This window comes from Lithobates pipiens, unplaced genomic scaffold, assembly GCF_037356315.1.
Source record: "Lithobates pipiens isolate NorthernLeopardFrog02 unplaced genomic scaffold, aLitPip1_a1.2 Scaffold_381, whole genome shotgun sequence".
In the NCBI taxonomy this organism is placed as follows: Eukaryota; Metazoa; Chordata; class Amphibia; order Anura; family Ranidae; genus Lithobates; species Lithobates pipiens.
The window spans coordinates 1-22,898 of NW_027507836.1; the positions used below are offsets into that span (position 1 = coordinate 1).

General features: G+C 51.8%; 1 protein-coding gene across 1 annotated transcript; it reads left to right on the top strand.

Annotated features, from left to right (window-relative positions):
• Nucleotides 1–3,960: 3,960 nt before the first annotated feature.
• LOC143956639 (myeloid leukemia factor 2-like) lies at nt 3,961–22,439 on the top strand (the record flags this gene model as incomplete). The annotated part of the gene is given in 5 exon segments (XM_077466834.1): nt 3,961–4,014; nt 10,404–10,535; nt 12,056–12,215; nt 15,760–15,923; nt 21,662–22,439. Coding segments are annotated over 4 exon segments (507 nt in total), but the record flags the coding sequence as incomplete, so codon positions are not given.
• Between the last annotated feature and the right edge of the window lie 459 nt (nt 22,440–22,898).

The following is a 22,898-nucleotide window of genomic DNA, read 5'->3' on the forward strand; positions in this document are numbered from 1 at the left end:
TGACATTGATCGGCGGGCGCTGATGGGGCGGCACTAATGGGTGACATTGATTGGCGGGCGCTGATGGGGCGGCACTAATAGGTGACATTGATCGGCGGGCGCTGATGGGCGGCACTAATAGGTGACATTGATTGGCGGGCGCTGATGGGCGGCACTAATAGGTGACATTGATTGCCGGGCGCTGATGGGCGGCACTAATAGGTGACATTGATTGGTGGGCGCTGATGGGCGGCACTAATAGGTGACATTGATTGGTGGGCGCTGATGGGGCGGCACTAATAGGTGACATTGGTGGGCGCTGATGGGCGGCACTAATAGGTGACATTGATTGGCGGGCGCTGATGGGCGGCACTAATAGGTGACATTGATTGGTGGGCGCTGATGGGGCGGCACTAATAGGTGACATTGATTGGTGGGCGCTGATGGGCGGCACTAATAGGTGACATTGATTGGCGGGTGCTGATGGGCGGCACTAATAGGTGACATTGGTGGGCGCTGATGGGCGGCACTAATAGGTGACATTGATTGGCGGGCGCTGATGGGGCGGCACTAATAGGTGACATTGATTGGTGGGCGCTGATGGGGCGGCACTAATAGGTGACATTGATTGGCGGGCGCTGATGGGGCGGCACTAATAGGTGACATTGATTGGTGGGCGCTGATGGGGCGGCACTAATAGGTGACATTGATTGGTGGGCGCTGATGGGGCGGCACTAATAGGTGACATTGATTGGCGGGCGCTGATGGGGCGGCACTAATAGGTGACATTGATTGGCGGGCGCTGATGGGGCGGCACTAATAGGTGACATTGATTGGCGGGCGCTGATGGGGCGGCACTAATAGGTGACATTGATTGGCGGGCGCTGATGGGCGGCACTAATAGGTGACATTGATTGGCGGGCGCTGATGGGCGGCACTAATAGGTGACATTGATTGGCGGGCGCTGATGGGGCGGCACTAATAGGTGACATTGATTGGTGGGCGCTGATGGGGCGGCACTAATAGGTGACATTGATTGGTGGGCGCTGATGGGGCGGCACTAATAGGTGACATTGATTGGCGGGCGCTGATGGGGCGGCACTAATAGGTGACATTGATTGGCGGGCGCTGATGGGGCGGCACTAATAGGTGACATTGATTGGCGGGCGCTGATGGGGCGGCACTAATAGGTGACATTGATTGGCGGGCGCTGATGGGCGGCACTAATAGGTGACATTGATTGGCGGGCGCTGATGGGCGGCACTAATAGGTGACATTGATCGGCGGGCGCTGATGGGGCGGCACTAATGGGTGACATTGATTGGCGGGCGCTGATGGGGCGGCACTAATAGGTGACATTGATCGGCGGGCGCTGATGGGCGGCACTAATAGGTGACATTGATTGGCGGGCGCTGATGGGCGGCACTAATAGGTGACATTGATTGCCGGGCGCTGATGGGCGGCACTAATAGGTGACATTGATTGGTGGGCGCTGATGGGCGGCACTAATAGGTGACATTGATTGGTGGGCGCTGATGGGGCGGCACTAATAGGTGACATTGGTGGGCGCTGATGGGCGGCACTAATAGGTGACATTGATTGGCGGGCGCTGATGGGCGGCACTAATAGGTGACATTGATTGGTGGGCGCTGATGGGGCGGCACTAATAGGTGACATTGATTGGTGGGCGCTGATGGGCGGCACTAATAGGTGACATTGATTGGCGGGTGCTGATGGGCGGCACTAATAGGTGACATTGGCGGGCGCTGATGGGCGGCACTAATAGGTGACATTGATTGGCGGGCGCTGATGGGGCGGCACTAATAGGTGACATTGATTGGTGGGCGCTGATGGGGCGGCACTAATAGGTGACATTGATTGGTGGGCGCTGATGGGGCGGCACTAATAGGTGACATTGATTGGTGGGCGCTGATGGGGCGGCACTAATAGGTGACATTGATTGGCGGGCGCTGATGGGGCGGCACTAATAGGTGACATTGATTGGCGGGCGCTGATGGGGCGGCACTAATAGGTGACATTGATTGGCGGGCGCTGATGGGGCGGCACTAATAGGTGACATTGATTGGCGGGCGCTGATGGGCGGCACTAATAGGTGACATTGATTGGCGGGCGCTGATGGGCGGCACTAATAGGTGACATTGATTGGCGGGCGCTGATGGGCGGCACTAATAGGTGACATTGATTGGCGGGCGCTGATGGGCGGCACTAATAGGTGACATTGATTGGCGGGCGCTGATGGGGCGGCACTAATAGGTGACATTGATTGGCGGGCGCTGATGGGCGGCACTAATAGGTGACATTGATTGGCGGGCGCTGATGGGCGGCACTAATAGGTGACATTGATTGGCGGGCGCTGATGGGGCGGCACTAATAGGTGACATTGATTGGCGGGCGCTGATGGGGCGGCACTAATAGGTGACATTGATTGGTGGGCGCTGATGGGGCGGCACTAATAGGTGACATTGATTGGCGGGCGCTGATGGGCGGCACTAATAGGTGACATTGATTGGCGGGCGCTGATGGGCGGCACTAATAGGTGACATTGATTGGCGGGCGCTGATGGGCGGCACTAATAGGTGACATTGATTGGCGGGCGCTGATGGGCGGCACTAATAGGTGACATTGATTGGCGGGCGCTGATGGGCGGCACTAATAGGTGACATTGATTGGCGGGCGCTGATGGGGCGGCACTAATAGGTGACATTAATTGGCGGGCGCTGATGGGGCGGCACTAATAGGTGACATTGATTGGTGGGCGCTGATGGGGCGGCACTAATAGGTGACATTGATTGGCGGGCGCTGATGGGCGGCACTAATAGGTGACATTGATTGGTGGGCGCTGATGGGCGGCACTAATAGGTGACATTGATTGGCGGGCGCTGATGGGCGGCACTAATAGGTGACATTGATTGGCGGGTGCTGATGGGGCGGCACTAATAGGTGACATTGATTGGCGGGTGCTGATGGGCGGCACTAATAGGTGACATTGATTGGTGGGTGCTGATGGGGCGGCACTAATAGGTGACATTGATTGGCGGGTGCTGATGGGGCGGCACTAATAGGTGACATTGATTGGTGGGCGCTGATGGGGCGGCACTAATAGGTGACATTGATTGGTGGGCGCTGATGGGGCGGCACTAATAGGTGACATTGATTGGTGGGCGCTGATGGGCGGCACTAATAGGTGACATTGATTGGCGGGTGCTAATGGGGCGGCACTAATAGGTGACATTGAATCGCGGGTGCTGATGGGCGGGACTGCACCGATAATCACTGTAGATTTGTCCCTTTATACAGAAGCCGGTTTTCGGCTCTCCTCTCCTCCCCCGTCTCACTGACAGAGTGAGGAAAGGAATCCCAATGACCGGCTTCTGTTTACATCGTGATGGGCTGTGATTGGACACAGCTGGTCACATGGTAAAAAGCAGATGATTGGCTCTGTACCTCAGTGTGTGATCAGAGTGCTCCGCCCGCGGTCATGTGACGCTGTCCCAGAACTGGCCGCCATTGGTCTATGCATGGAATGCGGGAAGGTAAAACTTTCTACTTGTAAAAGAGCTTCCTCAGGATAGGAGAACGTTCTCATTCTTCTCCTATACTTCACTTCTCCATCCTTGTTTGTTTGCCACTGATCTTATCAGACCACAAACCAACCCGGGGCCCCGCCCAACCTTCAGGGGGCGGGGCAATGAGGGCATGCTTGTAGCCGAGTGGTTGGGATGATTTGTACTTTTAAAGTGATTGTAAAGGCTGAAGGTGCATTCAAGGTATAAAGCCAGTGTGCAGCGGAGGGGGACCTGAGAAGAGGAGGATCAGGACTGGTCTGTGCAAATCAATTACAGACCCGGGAAGTAGAACATGTTTTTGTTGTTTTTTATTTTGTTTTAAATTTTGCATTTTAATATCAGTCGGTGTGGCGGTTGTGTAACGATACGTCTTCCTTTGTTCCTCTCTCTTTAGGGGGGCGGATTCATGGACATGTTTGGATTGATGAACGATCTTATGGGAGGTATGGTGAGTATGTTTGTATCTTATTACTTTTTGCTTTCCTATACTCTAGAGCACATCTGTCAAACACAAGGGCCGGGGGCCAAATCGGAGCGCTAGGCCTTTCCATGTGGCCCTCGCACCCGGTTTTACAGCTAGAATTTTGTGAAACTCCTTTGGGAACTTTCACCAAATTACACAGCACACCCCTGAACCCTACACTCTGTACTCAGCACACCCCCCCCCCCCCACCCCGAACAGTGCGCTCTGTACACAGCACCCCCCCCCCCCCCCGAACTCTGTGCTCTGTACACAGCACATCCCCCACCCCGAACAGTGTGCTCTGTTCACAGCACCCCCCCCCCCCCCCACCCCGAACAGTGCGCTCTGTTCACAGCACCCCCCCCCCACCCCGAACAGTGTGCTCTGTACACAGCATTCCCCCCCCCCCCGAACCCTACACTCTGTACTCAGCACATCCCCCACCCCGAACAGTGCGCTCTGTTCACAGCACCCCCCCCCCCCGAACTCTGTGCTCTGTACACAGCATCCCCCCCCCCCCCCCGAACCCTACACTCTGTACACAGCACCCCCCCTTGAACTCTGTGCTCTGTACACAGCATCCCCCCCCCACCCGAACCCTGCACTCTGTACACGGCACCCCCCACCCGAACCCTGCACTCTGTACAAGGCACCCCCCAAACCCTGCACTCTGTACACGGCGGCACCCCCCTGAACCCTGCACTCTGTACACGGCGGCACCCCCCTGAACCCTGCACTCTGTACACGGCGGCACCCCCCTGAACCCTGCACTCTGTACACGACGGCACCCCCCTGAACCCTGCGCTCTGTACACGGCGGCACCCCCCTGAACCCTGCGCTCTGTACACGGCGGCACCCCCCTGAACCCTGCGCTCTGTACACGGCGGCACCCCCCTGAACCCTGCGCTCTGTACACGGTGGCACCCCCCTGAACCCTGCGCTCTGTACAGGGCACAACGCTTCCCACCCGAACTCTGAGCTCTGTACCCGGCACACCCCCCCCGAACTCTGAGCTCTGTACCCGGCACACCCCCCCCGAACTCTGAGCTCTGTACGCGGCACCCCCCCCTGAACTCTGGGCTCTGTACACATGGCAACCTAGCCCCCCCCAGAACTCTGCGCTCTGTATGTAACACATCCCAGATACAATCAGCCCTTTGAGGGCAACCATACTGCTGATGCGGCCTGCAATGACATTGAGTTTGACACCCCTGCTCTAGAGTGTGGTCCTTGCAGCAACCTCTTCTTCTTCCTTATTATAACTCCTTCACATTCACTTTCCATACACGTCAGGTACACACAGTGCGGTCATTACACCCATAAGAGCTTGTTGGATATCCCACTCCAGTACCAGGTGACACCGAGCTTTGCAGTCATCAGTCTCCACTCTTCTGGGAAGGCTTCCCTCTGAGATGCTGGAGGGTGTCTGTGGGAATTTGGACTTATAAAGCTGTTTATAAGTCTTTATGGAGCTGGCTTTGTACATGGGGGGGCGGCAGTCATGTCCTATGGAGATTGGGATTGTATGTGATGGACCAACACAAAGTGTCACATAATTGTGAAGTGGAAGGAAAATGATAAATGATACAAATAAATATGTGAAAAGTGTGGGGGAGGGGCATTTGTATGGCGCCCCCCGGAGTCAATACTTTGTAGAACCCCCTTTCTCTACAAGTCTTTTTGGGGGTGTCTCTACCAGCTTTGCCCATCTAGAGAGGACATTTCTGCCCATTCTTCTTCTTTGTAGAATATCTCAAGCTCTGTCAGATTGGATGGAGAGCGTCTGTGATCAGCAATTTTCAGGTCTTGCCCACAGATTCTCAATGGGATTTAGGTCTGGACTGTGACTGGGCCATTCTAACACATGAATATGCTTTGATGTAAACCATTCCATTGTAGCTCTGGCTGGATGTTTCGGGTCGTTGTCCTGCTGGAAGGGGAACCTCCGCCCCGGTCTCAAGTCTTCTGCCGACTCTAACAGGTTTTCTTCTAAGATTGTCCTGTATTTGTCTCCATCCATCTTCCCATCAACTCTGACCAGCTTCCCTGTCCCTGCTGAAGAAAACCATCCCCACCACATGATGCTGCCACCACCATGTCTCACGGTGGGGATGGTGTGTTCGGGGGATGGGCGGTGTTAGTTTTCCCCACACATAGCGTTTTACTTTTAGGCCATAAAGTTGAATTTTGGTCTCCTGTGACCAGATCACCTTCTTCCACATGTTTGTTGCCCCCTCCCCCACATGGCTTCTCACAAACTACAAACAGGACTTCTTATGACTTTCTTCCTCCAATGTCTTTCTTCTTGTCACTCTTCCATAAAGGGCAGATTTGTGGAGAGACGACTAATAGTTGTCCTGTGGACAGATTCTCCCCCCTGAGCTGTGGATCTCTGCAGCTCCTCCAGAGTCACCATGGACCTCTTGGCTCTTCTCTGATGAATGCTCTCCTTGCCCGGCCCGGTCAGTTTAGGTGGACGGCCATGTCTTGGTAGGTTTGCAGTTGTGCCATACTCTTTCTATTTTCCGATGATGGATTGAACAGAGCTCCGTGAGATGGTCAAAGCTTGGGAGATTTTATTATAACCGAACCCTGCTTTATACTTCTCCACAACTTTATCCCTGACCTGCCTGGTGTGTTCCTTGGCCTTCGTGATGCTGTTTGTTCACTAAGGATCTCTAACAAACCTCTGAGGGCTTCACAGAACAGCTGTTTTATACTGAGATTAAATGACACACAGGTGGACTCTATTTACTAATTAGGTGACTTCTGCGGTGTCCCCTCCCTGCCTCCAGCTTTCTCATTGGACTATGACTGCGCACATTGGCGAGATTGTTTCCAAGCGCTCCTTTCCTTAAACACTTTTTTCCTTTAAGCCTGAAATATGTTTATATTTCCGGCACAGTACAGAGGAGGCTTTGATTTCACCGCCTGCACGTCTTATCTGCGATTTGCAGTTCCACTTCTGCAATAAAATCCTTTATCGGTTTCTTGTCCCAATCTCCTTGTCTGTGTCGGGGATTATGGGAACGGTTCAGGATGAAGGCAGATTTCAAGGAAACATCCTGATAGTATTTATAAATCCTTCAATTCAATAAATACTTCATTTGTTTGTTTTTTTTAATAAATTTTTTCCTGCAGTAGCGAAACTTGAAGCAGATAAAAAATACCATTTAATGAGGAAAGTCGTCATTAGAGGATTGTGTTTCTTTATGTGGATGAGATGTAATGCCCCCCGCCGGCATCACAAACCCCTCCGTGCTTCTTCATACAATGACTCTTCCCATCTGAGTGCTGCCACTTCCTGTCCGCGCACACGGGGGGGAAGTGTGCATGTCGGCCGCTTCCTGCCCGCACACACGGGGGAAGTGTGCACGTCACCTGCTTCCTGTCCGCATACACAGGGGAAGTGTGCACGTCGGCCGCTTCCTGTCCGCATACACAGGGGAAGTGTGCACGTCGGCCGCTTCCTGTCCGCATACACGGGGGAAGTGTGCACGTCACCTGCTTCCTGTCCGCATACACAGGGGAAGTGTGCACGTCGGCCGCTTCCTGTCCGCATACACGGGGGAAGTGTGCACGTCGGCCGCTTCCTGTCCGCACACGCGGGGGAAGTGTGCACGTCGGCCGCTTCCTGTCCGCATACACAGGGGAAGTGTGCACGTCGGCCGCTTCCTGTCCGCATACACGGGGGAAGTGTGCACGTCGGCCGCTTCCTGTCCGCACACGCGGGGGAAGTGTGCACGTCGGCCGCTTCCTGTCCGCACACGCGGGGGAAGTGTGCACATCGGCCGCTTCCTGTCCACACACGCGGGGGAAGTGTGCACGTCGGCCACTTCCTGTCCGCACACACGGGGGAAGTGTGCACGTCGGCCGCTTCCTTCCGCACACACGGGGGAAGTGTGCATGTCGGCCGATTCCTGTCCGCATACACGGGGGAAGTGTGCACGTCGGCCGCTTCCTGTCCGCACACATGGGGGAAGTGTGCACGTCGGCCGCTTCCTGTCCGCACACACGGGGGAAGTGTGCACGTCGGCCGATTCCTGTCCGCATACATGGGGGAAGTGTGCACGTCGGCCGCTTCCTTCCGCACACACGGGGGAAGTGTGCACGTCGGCCGCTTCCTGTCCGCATACACGGGGGAAGTGTGCACGTCGGCCGCTTCCTGTCCGCACACGCGGGGGAAGTGTGCACGTCGGCCGCTTCCTGTCCGCACACGCGGGGGAAGTGTGCACGTCGGCCGCTTCCTGTCCACACACGCGGGGGAAGTGTGCACGTCGGCCACTTCCTGTCCGCATACATGGGGGAAGTGTGCACGTCGGCCGCTTCCTTCCGCACACACGGGGGAAGTGTGCACGTCGGCCGATTCCTGTCCGCATACACGGGGGAAGTGTGCACGTCGGCCGCTTCCTGTCCGCACACATGGGGGAAGTGTGCACGTCGGCCGCTTCCTGTCCGCACACACGGGGGAAGTGTGCACGTCGGCCGCTTCCTTCCGCACACACGGGGGAAGTGTGCACGTCGGCCGATTCCTGTCCGCATACACGGGGGAAGTGTGCACGTCGGCCAATTCCTGTCCGCATACACGGGGGAAGTGTGCACGTCGGCCGATTCCTGTCCGCATACACGGGGGAAGTGTGCACGTCGGCCGCTTCCTGTCCGCACACATGGGGGAAGTGTGCACGTCGGCCGCTTCCTGTCCGCACACACGGGGGAAGTGTGCACGTCGGCCGATTCCTGTCCGCATACATGGGGGAAGTGTGCACGTCGGCCGCTTCCTTCCGCACACACGGGGGAAGTGTGCACGTCGGCCGATTCCTGTCCGCATACACGGGGGAAGTGTGCACGTCGGCCGCTTCCTGTCCGCACACATGGGGGAAGTGTGCACATCGGCCGCTTCCTGTCCGCACACACGGGGGAAGTGTGCACGTCGGCCGCTTCCTGTCCGCACACATGGGGGAAGTGTGCACGTCGGCCGCTTCCTGTCCGCACACACGGGGGGAAGTGTGCACGTCGGCCGCTTCCTGTCCGCACACACGGGGGAAGTGTGCACGTCGGCCGCTTCCTGTCCGCACACATGGGGGAAGTGTGCATGTCAGCCACTTTCTGCCCGCACACACGGGGGGGAAGTGTGCATGTCGGCCGCTTTCTGCCCGCGCACACGCGGGGGAAGTGTGCACGTCGGCCGCTTCCTGTCCGCACACGCGGGGGGGGAAGTGTGCACGTCGGCCGCTTCCTGTCCGCACACGCGGGGGGGGAAGTGTGCACGTCGGCCGCTTCCTGTCCGCACACACGGGGGGGGGGAAGTGTGCACGTCGGCCGCTTCCTGTCCGCACACACGGGGGGGGGGGGAAGTGTGCACGTCGGCCGCTTCCTGTCCGCACACACGGGGGAAGTGTGCACGTCGGCCGCTTCCTGTCCGCACACACGGGGGAAGTGTGCACGTCGGCCGCTTCCTGTCCGCACACACGGGGGAAGTGTGCACGTCGGCCGCTTCCTGTCCGCACACACGGGGGAAGTGTGCACGTCGGCCGCTTCCTGTCCGCACACACGGGGGAAGTGTGCACGTCTTTGCTCAGGTTGGACTTCCTGATCCTGACAGTGCAACGTGTCTCTGCAATAGACATCAGCTCAGCCACTTTTATAATCGATATACAAAAGGAAGAATTGAGTAGATGGGACTTTAAAGGTGAATTCAGGAAACGCCTATAAAAATGATTGTAGGAATCGTTACCAGTTTTATTAGCCCCCCCCCCCAAGAAGACCCCTTCCCTAACTGTAATAGTACAATATTTAGATCAAAACATGATGTAAAATCTGTGTATTAATATCATGTATGTTTTTGATCTATATATGTTGTTAGGGTGTGTATATCTTTTCCAGCAGTTGCACCCCCTGAAATCCTGAAGAAGCTTAACATCTGAAACGCGTTGGGATAAGCGCCTCTCTATTAGAGTGTGTGTGCCTTAACAATGACCGTCATGGCAGGATCAACAGATTTTGCACCACTGCAGATTTAGACATTCATGAAAATGGCTTTTGAAATCCCTTTCATGATAAATATAAACTGGCCCCTGTATGTATGTATATTATATATTATATATACACACACACATTTTATAAATCATTCCGTATGATGGGGGGGGCGGGGGAGTGAAAATTTTAAGAGGGCAAAATGTGGTGCAGCTGTGCATGACAGCCAATCAGCTTCTGGCTTCAGCTTGGTTTAATGAAGCTTTGGCAATAAAACCTGGAAACTGATTGGTTTCTATGCAGAGCTGCACCAGACTTGGCACTCTCCAGTTTCGGTAAACCCCTCCCCCCCCCATGATCTGTAAATATATTGATCGGTGTTTGCCTTTGTTTACCAACAGGAGCAACTTTCCAGTGGGTCAAACTGTCAGACATTCTCCTCTTCCACGGTCATATCCTACTCCAATATGTTGGGCAGCGGCACCCCTAAAGTATATCAGGAGACATCACAGACGTGCACCGCCCCCGGCGGGGTAAGTACTTCCCTAATCTCACACATATAAGCTTGTGTCCAGATCATGGATCTCCAAACTGGCTAAACAAAGGGCCAGTTTATTATCCTTCAGACTTTAGAGTAGAAAATGTCCTGGTATCGGTAACAATGCCCCACCATTGGTGTCAGTGGGAGGAATAGTGCCCCATCATTGGTATCAGTGGGAGGAATAGTGCCCCATCATTGGTGTCGGTGGGAGGAAAAGTGCCCCATCATTGGTGTCAGTGGGAGGAATAGTGCCCCATCATTGGTATCAGTGGGAAGAATAGTGCCCCATCATTGGTATCAGTGGGAGGAATAGTGCCCCATCATTGGTATCAGTGGGAAGAATAGTGCCCCATCATTGGTATCAGTGGGAGGAATAGTGCCCCATCATTGGTGTCGGTGGGAGGAATAGTGCCCCATCATTGGTGTCGATGGGAGGAATAGTGCCCCATCATTGGTGTCGGTGGGAGGAATAGTGCCCCATCATTGGTGTCAGTGGGAGGAATAGTGCCCCATCAGTGGAAGAAATAGTGCCCCATCATTGGTGTCAGTGGGAGGAATAGTGCCCCATCATTGGTGTCAGTGGGAGGAATAGTGCCCCATCATTGGTGTCAGTGGGAGGAATAGTGCCCCATCATTGGTGTCAGTGGGAGGAATAGTGCCCCATCATTGGTATCAGTGGGAAGAATAGTGCCCCATCATTGGTATCGGTGGGAGGAATAGTGCCCCATCATTGGTGTCGGTGGGAGGAATAGTGCCCCATCATTGGTGTCGATGGGAGGAATAGTGCCCCATCATTGGTGTCGGTGGGAGGAATAGTGCCCCATCATTGGTGTCAGTGGGAGGAATAGTGCCCCATCAGTGGAAGAAATAGTGCCCCATCATTGGTGTCAGTGGGAGGAATAGTGCCCCATCATTGGTGTCAGTGGGAGGAATAGTGCCCCATCATTGGTGTCAGTGGGAGGAATAGTGCCCCATCATTGGTGTCAGTGGGAGGAATAGTGCCCCATCATTGGTGTCAGTGGGAGGAATAGTGCCCCATCATTGGTGTCAGTGGGAGGAATAGTGCCCCATCATTGGTGTCAGTGGGAGGAATAGTGCCCCATCATTGGTGTCAGTGGAAGGAATAGTGCCCCATCATTGGTGTCAGTGGGAGGAATAGTGCCCCATCATTGGTGTCAGTGGGAGGAATAGTGCCCCATCATTGGTGTCAGTGGGAGGAATAGTGCCCCATCATTGGTGTCAGTGGGAGGAATAGTGCCCCATCATTGGTAGGCACAGTGCTCCAAGGGCTGGATAAAGGATAGCTAAGGGCCACATCTGGCCCCAGGGCCGCAGTTTGGAGCCCCCTGATCTAGCCCATACTCAGTGTTCAGTAACGTGTAGAAGGCGGTAGGAGGTCACTTCCTCTGATGTGAGTTTGGTAAAGTGAAATCTCATTGGATGCTATGAGGTTGGAGGGAGGAGTCTGTCGATGGATGTTTGTGTAATCGGATCGTCTTTCCTGTGTGGCAGATTTGTGAGACGAGACGCACAATGCGGGATTCGGACAGCGGCATGGAACAGATGAGCATCGGTCACCATATTGGAGAGCGGGCGCACATCATGCAGCGCTCTCACAACCGTCGCACGGGAGACCGCGAGGAGAGGCAGGAGTACATTAACATGGATGAAAGTAAGCTGTGCGCTCGGGAGGATCTACACATGAAAGCTTTTACCCGATTGGCTGACCCTTACTGAGGCGGAGCCATGGCGTACGTGTCCGCGGTGCCTTGTACCAAGGCAGAAGTGGTGGCGTTGGGGGGGGGGGGGGGGGGGGCGCCAACCTACGCAAACCTTCTGGAAGCTTCTGACCACAGTCCGGCTGCAGAGAAATCGCTGGTCATGTGGCCTAAGCTGAGGTCATGTGACACTGTCCATTCAGGGGGAGGTGACAGTGCTGATCGCCCATCCCCCAGGAGGGTAGACTTGCCAATCCCAGCTCCCTTCCTGCCCCCCTGCTACATTGGTGTCATTGCTCTAAGTGTGGCTTCTTCATCTGAATCATGTGGCCCAAACACCCAGAGAGGGCGGGGCTCCCAGAGAGGGCGGGGCTCCCAGAGAGGGCGGGGCTCCCAGAGAGGGCGGTGACACCATCCACCCGGGTCAACTCCGCCACCAGAACATTCCCAGGGTGCACTCCTACCAAGGGGAGGCGGCGAGGGAGGAGCCAAGGAAATGTTACTGTGAGGGTGGCCAATCAGTAGGCAGCGTCCCTTCCTGATGCATCAGCAGGTGACAGTAACTTTGTTTCTTTTTATTTTCTTACAGTTCAATCTGCTTACATTGTATCTTGTTATATTCAGTGTTACCTTATTAGAAATAATTTTCTGATCTCATCTGTCACAAATCTTACTTGTATCCCTAACTGATAAATCCGGAAGGTTCCCCCCCCCCCCCCTTTTCATGACCAGGACATTTTTTGCTGTTCAGCACTGCGCTACCTTAACTGGTAATTGCGCGGTCATGTAACACTCAACCCAAATTACATTCATATTCTCTTTTTTTCGCTTTTCTTTCGGTGGTATTTCATCACCTCCTTTAGTTTGTGCTATAAACATATAATGGCGACAATTTTGAAAAAAATAAAAATAAACAAACAATATTTTTTGCTATAAAACATCCAATAAAACATTGAATTTCTTCATCAATTTAGGCCAATATGTATTCTGCTATGTGTCTGATAAAAAAAAAAAATCCCAATAAGCGTATATTGATTGATTGGTTTGCGCAAAAGTTATCACATCTACAACCTATGGGATATATTTATGTCATGTTTTTTTTTTTTTACTAGTAATGGCGGCGATCAGTGATTTTTTGCGGGATTGCAGCCGACAAATCGGACACCTTATGCAGGCCATACACGGTCGAATTTCGAACGAATTTTCTTTTCAAAATCCGAAAATACATTTTTTTTTTTTTTGTGATCGGATGGCGCCACCATTGATTTTCGAAATTCGGCCGACCCAAGCCTTCAATTTCACCTCCGTGTTGCTACAGAAAAGAATTTTCATGGCCGGGAATCTTCTTTTCTCTCCGTAAATTCTCTTTTTTTATTACGTTTCGCACACGATTCTCACATCATTGATTAGAAAATCTTTTGTTTTTAAAAAAATTTCCAACCTGTCTTATTTCTCAAATTTGATTTCCAGACGAAAATCGGCTGTTGCTGCCGCCCATTAATGGTGCGAAATGCATACGAAAATTCTTAGGTACAAAAAAGTGTCAGTTATGCCGGCCATTCACGGTTCGAATTTCGAAAGAACTCTTTTGAAATTCGAACTGTGTATGGCCGGCATAACTGACACTTTTTTTGGGGACCAGTGACATTATTAGTGATCAGTGCTAAACATATGCACTATCACTGTACTAGTGACACTGGCAGGGAATGGGGTTAACACCAGGGGTGATCAAAGGGTTAATCGTGTCCCTGGGGGGTGCTTGCCAACTGTGTTGGGGGATGGACTGACTGGGCGAAGACAGATCTTTGTTTCTGCTTGGCAGAAACACAAGATCTCCATCTTCTCCCATCAGAACAGCGATTGTTTACATAGTCAGATCTCCTTTCTTCCTCTCTCGGGATCATTCGCAAGTGCCCGGCGGGCATCGGGTTTGCGCGTGGCGGGCAGGAACGTCGGGTTTGCGTGTGGCGGGCAGGGACGTCGGGTTTGGGTGTGGCGGGCAGGAACATCGGGTTTGGGTGTGGCGGGCAGGAACGTCGGGTTTGCGTGTGGCGGGCAGGAACGTCGGGTTTGGGTGTGGCGGGCAGGGACGTCGGGTTTGGGTGTGGCGGGCAGGAACGTCGGGTTTGGGTGTGGCGGGCAGGAACGTCGGGTTTGGGTGTGGCGGGCAGGAACGTCGGGTTTGGGTGTGGCGGGCAGGGACGTCGGGTTTGGGTGTGGCGGGCAGGAACATCGGGTTTGGGTGTGGCGGGCAGGAACGGCGGGTTTGGGTGTGGCGGGCAGGAACGTCGGGTTTGGGTGTGGCGGGCAGGGACGTCGGGTTTGGGTGTGGCGGGCAGGAACATCGGGTTTGGGTGTGGCGGGCAGGAACGTCGGGTTTGCGTGTGGCGGGCAGGAACGTCGGGTTTGGGTGTGGCGGGCAGGGACGTCGGGTTTAGGTGTGGCGGGCAGGAACGTCGGGTTTGGGTGTGGCGGGCAGGAACGTCGGGTTTGGGTGTGGCGGGCAGGAACGTCGGGTTTGGGTGTGGCGGGCAGGGACGTCGGGTTTGGGTGTGGCGGGCAGGAACGTCGGGTTTGGGTGTGGCGGGCAGGAACGTCGGGTTTGGGTGTGGCGGGCAGGAACGTCGGGTTTGGGTGTGGCGGGCAGGGACGTCGGGTTTGGGTGTGGCGGGCAGGAACATCGGGTTTGGGTGTGGCGGGCAGGAACGTCGGGTTTGGGTGTGGCGGGCAGGAACGTCGGGTTTGGGTGTGGCGGGCAGGGACGTCGGGTTTAGGTGTGGCGGGCAGGAACGTCGGGTTTGGGTGTGGCGGGCAGGAACGTCGGGTTTGGGTGTGGCGGGCAGGAACGTCGGGTTTGGGTGTGGCGGGCAGGAACGTCGGGTTTGGGTGTGGCGGGCAGGAACGTCGGGTTTGGGTGTGGCGGGCAGGAACGTCGGGTTTGGGTGGGGCGGGCAGGAACGTCGGGTTTGGGTGGGGCGGGCAGGAACGTCGGGTTTGGGTGGGGCGGGCAGGAACGTCGGGTTGGCGCGTGGCCGGCGGAACATCGGGTTTGCGCGTGGCCGGTTCAGATCCACTGAAACTTTGGTGGATCTCAACTACAAGCATGTCTTTGTAGTGTGGGAGGAAACCCACACAAGCGCAGGGGTATGCAAACTCCAGGCAGGTAGTGTTGTGGTTGGGATTTGAACAGACAACCCCAGTGCTGCTAGGCGGAGGTGCTAACCACTTAGCCATTGTTCTACCCAATAGTCTCTTTCCACAAGCAGCACATTTAGTGGGGTCCCAGGAATGCAGTCCTTTACCATCCCCCCCCCGCAGGGAATCAGCCTCGCCTTCCCTAATTTTTTTTTTCTTCTTTGCCGCTTCTAGCGAATCTAATTTCAATGATCCAAATTCTGGTGCTTCCTATATGTGAAGAGCCATGACCTCCTATGTCATGCCTGATAATGGGAAGGGGGTCTCTCAGGTCAGTGAATAATTTTCCTTCCTTCTATGTAGATGATGTTGGTGGTTTTAATGAAGAATGGCACAGGGGGACCTCCCATTACCGGAGTCAGAGGGGCCTGCAGTATAGAAGGAGAGCAGCCCCAGAGGAGAGACTCGCCATCCAGGGACCTGAAGACAGCACAGCCCGCCCATCCCGCCGATACGACTGGTGATAGGTGAGCAGAAATTCTCGAATTGTTCCCGAACAATGGCGCTTGTTTAGTGTAGATGAGATATTTATGGCAATAAGTGACATTCCTGTGTTTGTGAATAAGCAAAAGTGACAGCGGTGCCCTGAGACTGTGCAGTTCTGTTTTCAGTTCATCCTAAAAAATAAGCCATACATTTGCTGTGCCTTCAGCCTTACCTGTGCGATATGAGATCATCTGAGGTGCTGCTGCCTGTGACTGGTAGTCTCAGCAGAGTTTATTTGATGTCATGACTGTGTTGCTCACTGTTCTCCTTGCTGGAGGGGAAGCTGCACCCGAGGACCTGCAGTACAAGGATCTCCCAGCTTCATCCAGCAGGTTATACTGCCACCTGCAGGAGGGTTGAATGTTGCCGCTTACCGTTACCCTTGCTGGAGAGGAAGCTGCACCCGAGGACCTGCAGTGCAAGGATCTCCCAGCTTCATCCAGCAGGTTATACTGCCACCAGCAGGAGGGTTGAACGGTGCCACTTACCGTTCCCCTTGCTGGAGAGGAAGCTGAACCTGAGGACCTGCAGTGCAAGGATCTCCCTGCTTCTACTTCATCCAGCAGCTTATACTGCCACCTACAGGAGGGTTGAACTGTGCAGCTCACTGTTCTCCTTGCTGGAGCGGAACCTGCATCTGAGGACCTGTAGTGCGAGGATCTTTCTGCTTCATCCAGCAGCTTATACTGCCACCTACAGGAGGGTTGAACTGTGCGGCTCACTGTTCCCCTTGCTGGAGGGGGAAGCTGTACCTGAGGACCTGAAGTGCAAGGATCTCCCTGTTTCTACTTCATTCAGCAGCTTATACTGCCACCTACAGGAGGGTTGAACTGTGCAGCTCACTGTTCTCCTTTCTGGAGAGAAAGCTGCACCTGAGGACCTACAGTGCAAGGATCTCCCTTCTGTATCCATTCTGTGGATCTGTGCTCCCTCCCCCTCTCCTGTTGCTTCTTGTATATTCGTCTGCCGGGTGGCAGGCAGCTCTGGCATGAGGAGGAGAAGCCCTCTACCAAGATAGCCACCTCCACATAGAGACAAAGTGTAGATCAAGGCATGGTAAATCAGTGACATGGGGGAAAGAATAGCTGTCGGGAGACCACAAGCAGCACTGGTGACTACTCCTTTTGCTCTCTGTGAACCTTTGCCAAAACAAAGGGTGTCACTCAAGGCGATGACAGGTCCTCATCGGCTGTCAGCCGCTTGGAGTGCAGGTTGTCCCAGCTCTGTAGATATCAATGCGAAGAAAGTCCCAAAAGCCGCAAAACCCTGTGTGTAGAAAGTGGAAACAGCCCTTGGCCAGGCTCTGTCCAGGCCACTCCACCAACGTGTTTCGACCTGCCCATGGGGCTTAACCGTGGAGATTAATAACGGGAATTCCCCATGGGCTAAGCAAAATGCATTGGGAGCTGTGACCTGGACAGAGCCTGGGCTGAGGCTTTTTCAACTTTCTACACACAGGATGCAAACGATGTGAAATGGATAAGAACTATAAATCAGTTCTTGGTTATCTGCTGCTATTCCTAATTAAAAAGTATAAATGTGCAGCACATTAGAAGTAAACACTCTCTGAGACATGTTCAGCTCGGCTACTTCTAAAAACTGATTTATTGGTGGGCGGTGTTAATATTTTATACAGAAAGATACGTCATTACTATGTCAGTCTAATTGGTACATCTTATTGGTTACAATACAAGAGAAATGAAGAAACTTGATGCTTGAAGTTTGGTTGAAGCTGGTTCCCTTATCTCGAATGCATTCTTCTGACGCGTGGGATGTAGGGTATAGACGCCATCTTGGCTACGAACAGAACAGAGTCAATCTGTATGGTACATAATAAGTAAGGAGCATGGGAACATGTATACACATAAGCAAATAGACATTTTCTGATTATCATTATGTACATTGGATTCCTTAACAGATGGACTGGGTTGGGTCAGGTTGCAGGTACTAGAGAGCTGGTAAGTGTTTTGGAGGTAGGTGGGCAGCACCGCAGAAACACTCGGCACAGGTCTCTGCTGCAGGGCCTTCCACCTTCAGTTTAATCTTATTAGTCTGGAACTCATAACCAGTTCATCTGTGACTTCAGAAATCCTCTCGTCTCTCGAAAATCACGACGAGTCTATTGTGCGTGACAGATCATTGGTTGCGGTACTTAGTAGCAGCCAGTAGGTGGAGCATTTTGCAGCCTTTTCTCATCAGCAGCTGCTTTGGTGGCTTCAGCATACGGAAAAGACAGTTGGGCCCATTTATTAAAGCCGTCGCCGTCGTCCAGATTGCAGCTGTTAGATTTTCTGGTGGTGGCTGAAAAAAAATCAAATCGCACATCTGATTGCTGAGCTTGGCCCCGCACTTCTTCATCAGGTTACTGTAAATGAGCCTCGTTAACGCCCAGCAATCAGTCTCATCGGGAGCTGTCCGCTTCGCTTCCAGTGGGCTGTGCATGGCCATTAAAGGAGAAATGCGCTTTAGGACAAAGTCTGCGTATTCTGTTTGACCCTTTTTTGTACAGATTTAAATTAACCCCTCCCCCCTCCACAGATACAAACCTGAAAATGCAATCAGAAAGTAAGGCGCTCCTTATATATCAAATAATAACGCGCTGTGTATTCTAATAGTCCGTGTATGTATATGTGTTATGTATATGTGTTTATATATATATATGTGCGTGTGTATGTACAGTGCCTTGTGAAAGTATTCGGCCCCCTTGAACTTTTCAACCTTTTGCCACATTTCAGGCTTCAAACATAAAGATATAAAATGTTTATTTTTTGTGAAGAATCACCAACAAGTGGGACACAATTGTGAAGTGGAACGAAATCTATTGGATTTTTGAAACTTTTTTAACTAATAAAAAAATGAAAAGTGGGGCGTGCAAAATGATTGGGCCCCCTTGTGTTAATACTTTGTAGAGCCGCCTTTTGCTGCGATTACAGCTGCAAGTCGCTTGGGGTGTCTCTATCAGTTTTGCACATCGAGAGACTGAAATTCTTGCCCATTCTTCCTTGCAAAACAGCTGGAGCTCAGTGAGGTTGGATGGAGAGCGTTTGTGAACAGCAGTTTTCAGCTCTTTCCACAGATTCTCGATTGGATTCAGGTCTGGACTTTGACTTGGCCATTCTAACACCTGGATACGTTTATTTGTGAACCATTCCTTTGTAGATTTTGCTGTATGTTTGGGATCATTGTCTTGTTGGAAGATAAATCTCCGTCCCAGTTTCAGGTCTTTTGCAGACTCCAACAGGTTTTCATCCAGAATGGTCCTGTATTTGGCTGCATCCATCTTCCCCTCAATTTTAACCATCTTCCCTGTCCCTGCTGAAGAAAAGCAGGCCCAAACCATGATGCTGCCACCACCATGTGTGACAGTGGGGATGGTGTGTTGAGGGTGATGAGCTGTGTTGCTTTTACGCCAAACATATCGTTTTGCATTGTGGGCAAAAAGTTGGATTTTGGTTTCATCTGACCAGAGCACCTTCTTCCACATGTTTGGTGTGTCTCCCAGGTGGCTTGTGGCAAACTTTAGACAAGACTTTTTATGGATATCTTTGAGAAATGGCTTTCTTCTTGCCACTCTTCCATAAAGGGCAGATTTGTGCAGTGTACGACTGATTGTTGTCCTATGGACAGACTCTCCCACCTCAGCTGTAATTCTCTGCAGTTCATCCAGAGTGATCATGGGCCTCTTGGCTGCATCTCTGATCAGTCTTCTCCTTGTCTGAGCTGAAAGTGTAGTGGGACGGCCAGGTCTTGGTAGATTTGCAGTGGTCTGATACTCCTTCCATTTCAAAATGATGGCTTGCACAGTGCTCCTTGGGATGTTTAAAGCTTGGGAAATCTTTTTGTATCCAAATCCGGCTTTAAACTTCTCCACAACAGTATTACGGACCTGCCTGGTGTGTTCCTTGGTCTTCATGATGCTCTCTGCACTTTCAACAGAACCCTGAGACTATCACAGAGCAGGTGCATTTATACAGAGACTTGATTACACACAGGTGGATTCTATTTATCACCATCAGTCATTTAGGACAACATTGGATCATTCAGAGATCCTCGCTGAACTTCTGGAGTGAGTTTGCTGCACTGAAAGTAAAGGGGCCGAAAAATTTTGCACGCACCACTTTTCAGTTTTTTATTTGATAAAAAAGTTTAAATTATCCAATAGATTTCGTTCCACTTCACAATTGTGTCCCACTTGTTGGTGATTCTTCACAAAAAATTAAAATTTTATATCTTTATGTTTGAAGCCTGAAATGTGGCAAAAGGTTGAAAAGTTCAAGGGGGCCGAATACTTTTCACAAGGCACTGTATTTAGAGAGTCCATAAAATGTCATCCAATAGATGTCCTCACACCACCTAGGAAAATATTTACCATCTGAACAATCCTCAAAGTTTACAGAAAGAAGATAAATGAAACAGAAAATAGTGTAGCTGCCCCTTTAAATGCCCCAACAAGCACCAAAAAATGCAAAACAAAAGCAAAGATCTTCACATATAACAAAGGATTGTGCACTCTGTACACTCATAGGCCATGACAATCGTCCAATAAGTGTCCCTAAACCACCGAGGATAACTTTCCTGATTTTAGCACTCCTCGTCCCCACGGATAGGATATTACCACAAGTGTGAAGAACACGCCAAATATTTTTGACCCCCTTTTTACAGGAAGGTCAAAAAACGCTTTGTGAGTCTAAGCCCCCAAATGTATTCCGCTTGCAGCAAAGAACCTTCCTGCGGATGTATTCCAGGGAAACGTGCTGAGGCGGGGCTACAGCCATCATTTTCTGGTTCTGAGAATGGGGCCTATCCAATCACTAGAGAGGGATGACATCACTGAGAAGGCAGCCTATCCAATCACTAGAGAGCGGTGACATCACTGAGAATGCAGCCTATACAATCACTAGAGAGTGATGACATCACTGAGAATGCAGCCTATCCATTCACTAGAGAGCGATGACATCACTGAGAATGCAGCCTATCCAATCACTAGAGAGCGGTGACATCACTGAGAATGCAGCCTATCCAATCACTAGAGAGCGGTGACATCACTGAGAAGGCAGCCTATCCAATCACTAGAGAGCGGTGACATCACTGAGAATGCAGCCTATCCAATCACTAGAGAGCGGTGACATCACTGAGAATGCAGCCTATACAATCACTAGAGAGTGATGACATCACTGAGAATGCAGCCTATCCATTCACTAGAGAGCGATGACATCACTGAGAATGCAGCCTATCCAATCACTAGAGAGCGGTGACATCACTGAGAATGCAGCCTATCCATTCACTAGAGAGCGGTGACATCACTGAGAATGCAGCCTATCCAATCACTAGAGAGCGGTGACATCACTGAGAATGCAGCCTATCCAATCACTAGAGAGCGATGACATCACTAAGAATGCAGCCTATCCAATCACTAGAGAGCGGTGACATCACTGAGAATGCAGCCTATCCAATCACTAGACAGCGGTGACATCACTGAGAATGGAGCCTATCCAATCACTAGAGAGCGGTGACATCACTGAGAATGGAGCCTATCCAATCACTAGAGAGCGGTGACATCACAGTAGACAGGCAGCAGACACTTCAGAGAGGTATATATATTGGATTGTCAGTGTTCTCTATTGCCTGGATGATGATGATGATGATGATGATGATGATTATTGTTGTGACCATGGAATGATTTCCGGAAGATTTGTCATTTTCTCTCGTTCTCTTTCAGCTGATTAATGCACAAAAACGGGACAATTAAAATCCTAACCGTTCCGAATATTCCCAAAGGGACCACTTCTTCCTCACGCCGCTCCATCATCTCCCTGACAACTCTCTTGTTACCCTTCCCTTCCTCGCTCCCCGTTTTTTCTCCTCCTAGGTTTTCCACGTCTGCACTTTTTATTTTTTATTTGCTGATACCTGAAAAGCATTTGACATAACCGGGAGCTTCTGTAAGGGAGGGGATGGGAGGTTCTGTGGGGGCGTATCAATGGGAAATGGTTTGTATGGGAAGGCGAGGGAGGTAGAGGGGGATGAATAGTCAGGTAGGGGTGGGGGGTGGGGGGTGGGGGGGAGGGGAGGGCAGAGGGGTTAATATTTAAGTTAAGTAGTTTTTTTTTCGATGTACATAGGCAGAGTTTCTGTGGCGGTTGGGTAGAGAGACGTTCCGGTAGAGGTGACTGGAAGATAATCATACGTTCCGTAAATGGGAGATTTTTTACAGTGTAAAGGATTATCTGTTACTTTTTAATCGTTCGCCCAAGATGAGCCTGGGTGACGTCACCGGGAAGCCATCATGTATGTAGCGCAGGAGGCAGGAAATGTTCTGCGGAAGGATGTTATGTGAGCAGACACAATAACAGAACTATGCTGTACCTAGTCGGGGTGATAGTATAACTTCTTTTTTTTTTTTTTTTTATTATTATTATTATTCATTTTTTTTTCTTTTGTTTCACAATGTTTAATATTACAATTGTAAAACTTAATAAAGGAGAATGTGTTCTGTTCTTTTTGTCTTTATTTTTTTATTTATAACAGGTACTTTTATAGCGTCCTCAATTCATGCAGCACTTTACATATACACTATATACCGCCTAGCAGCACTTGGGTCGCCGGTTCGAATCCCAACCATGGAGTTTGCATGTTCTCCCTGTACCTGCGTGGGGTTTCCTCCCACACACCAGTGACAGGCTGGGAGCTTTAATTGCCCCTAGTATGTGTATGGATGAGTGTGAGTTAGGGGCCTTAGATTGTAAGCTCTTCAGGGAAGGGAGTGAGGGGAATGTACGATACACACTATATTACCAAAAGTATTGGGACACCTGCCTTTACACACACATGAATTTTAATGGCATCCCAGTCTTAGTCCGGAGGGTTCAATATTGAGTTGGCCCACCCTTTGCAGCTATAATAGCTTCACCTCTTCTGGGAAGGCCGTTGTCGGAAAGTGATGACATCACTGAGAA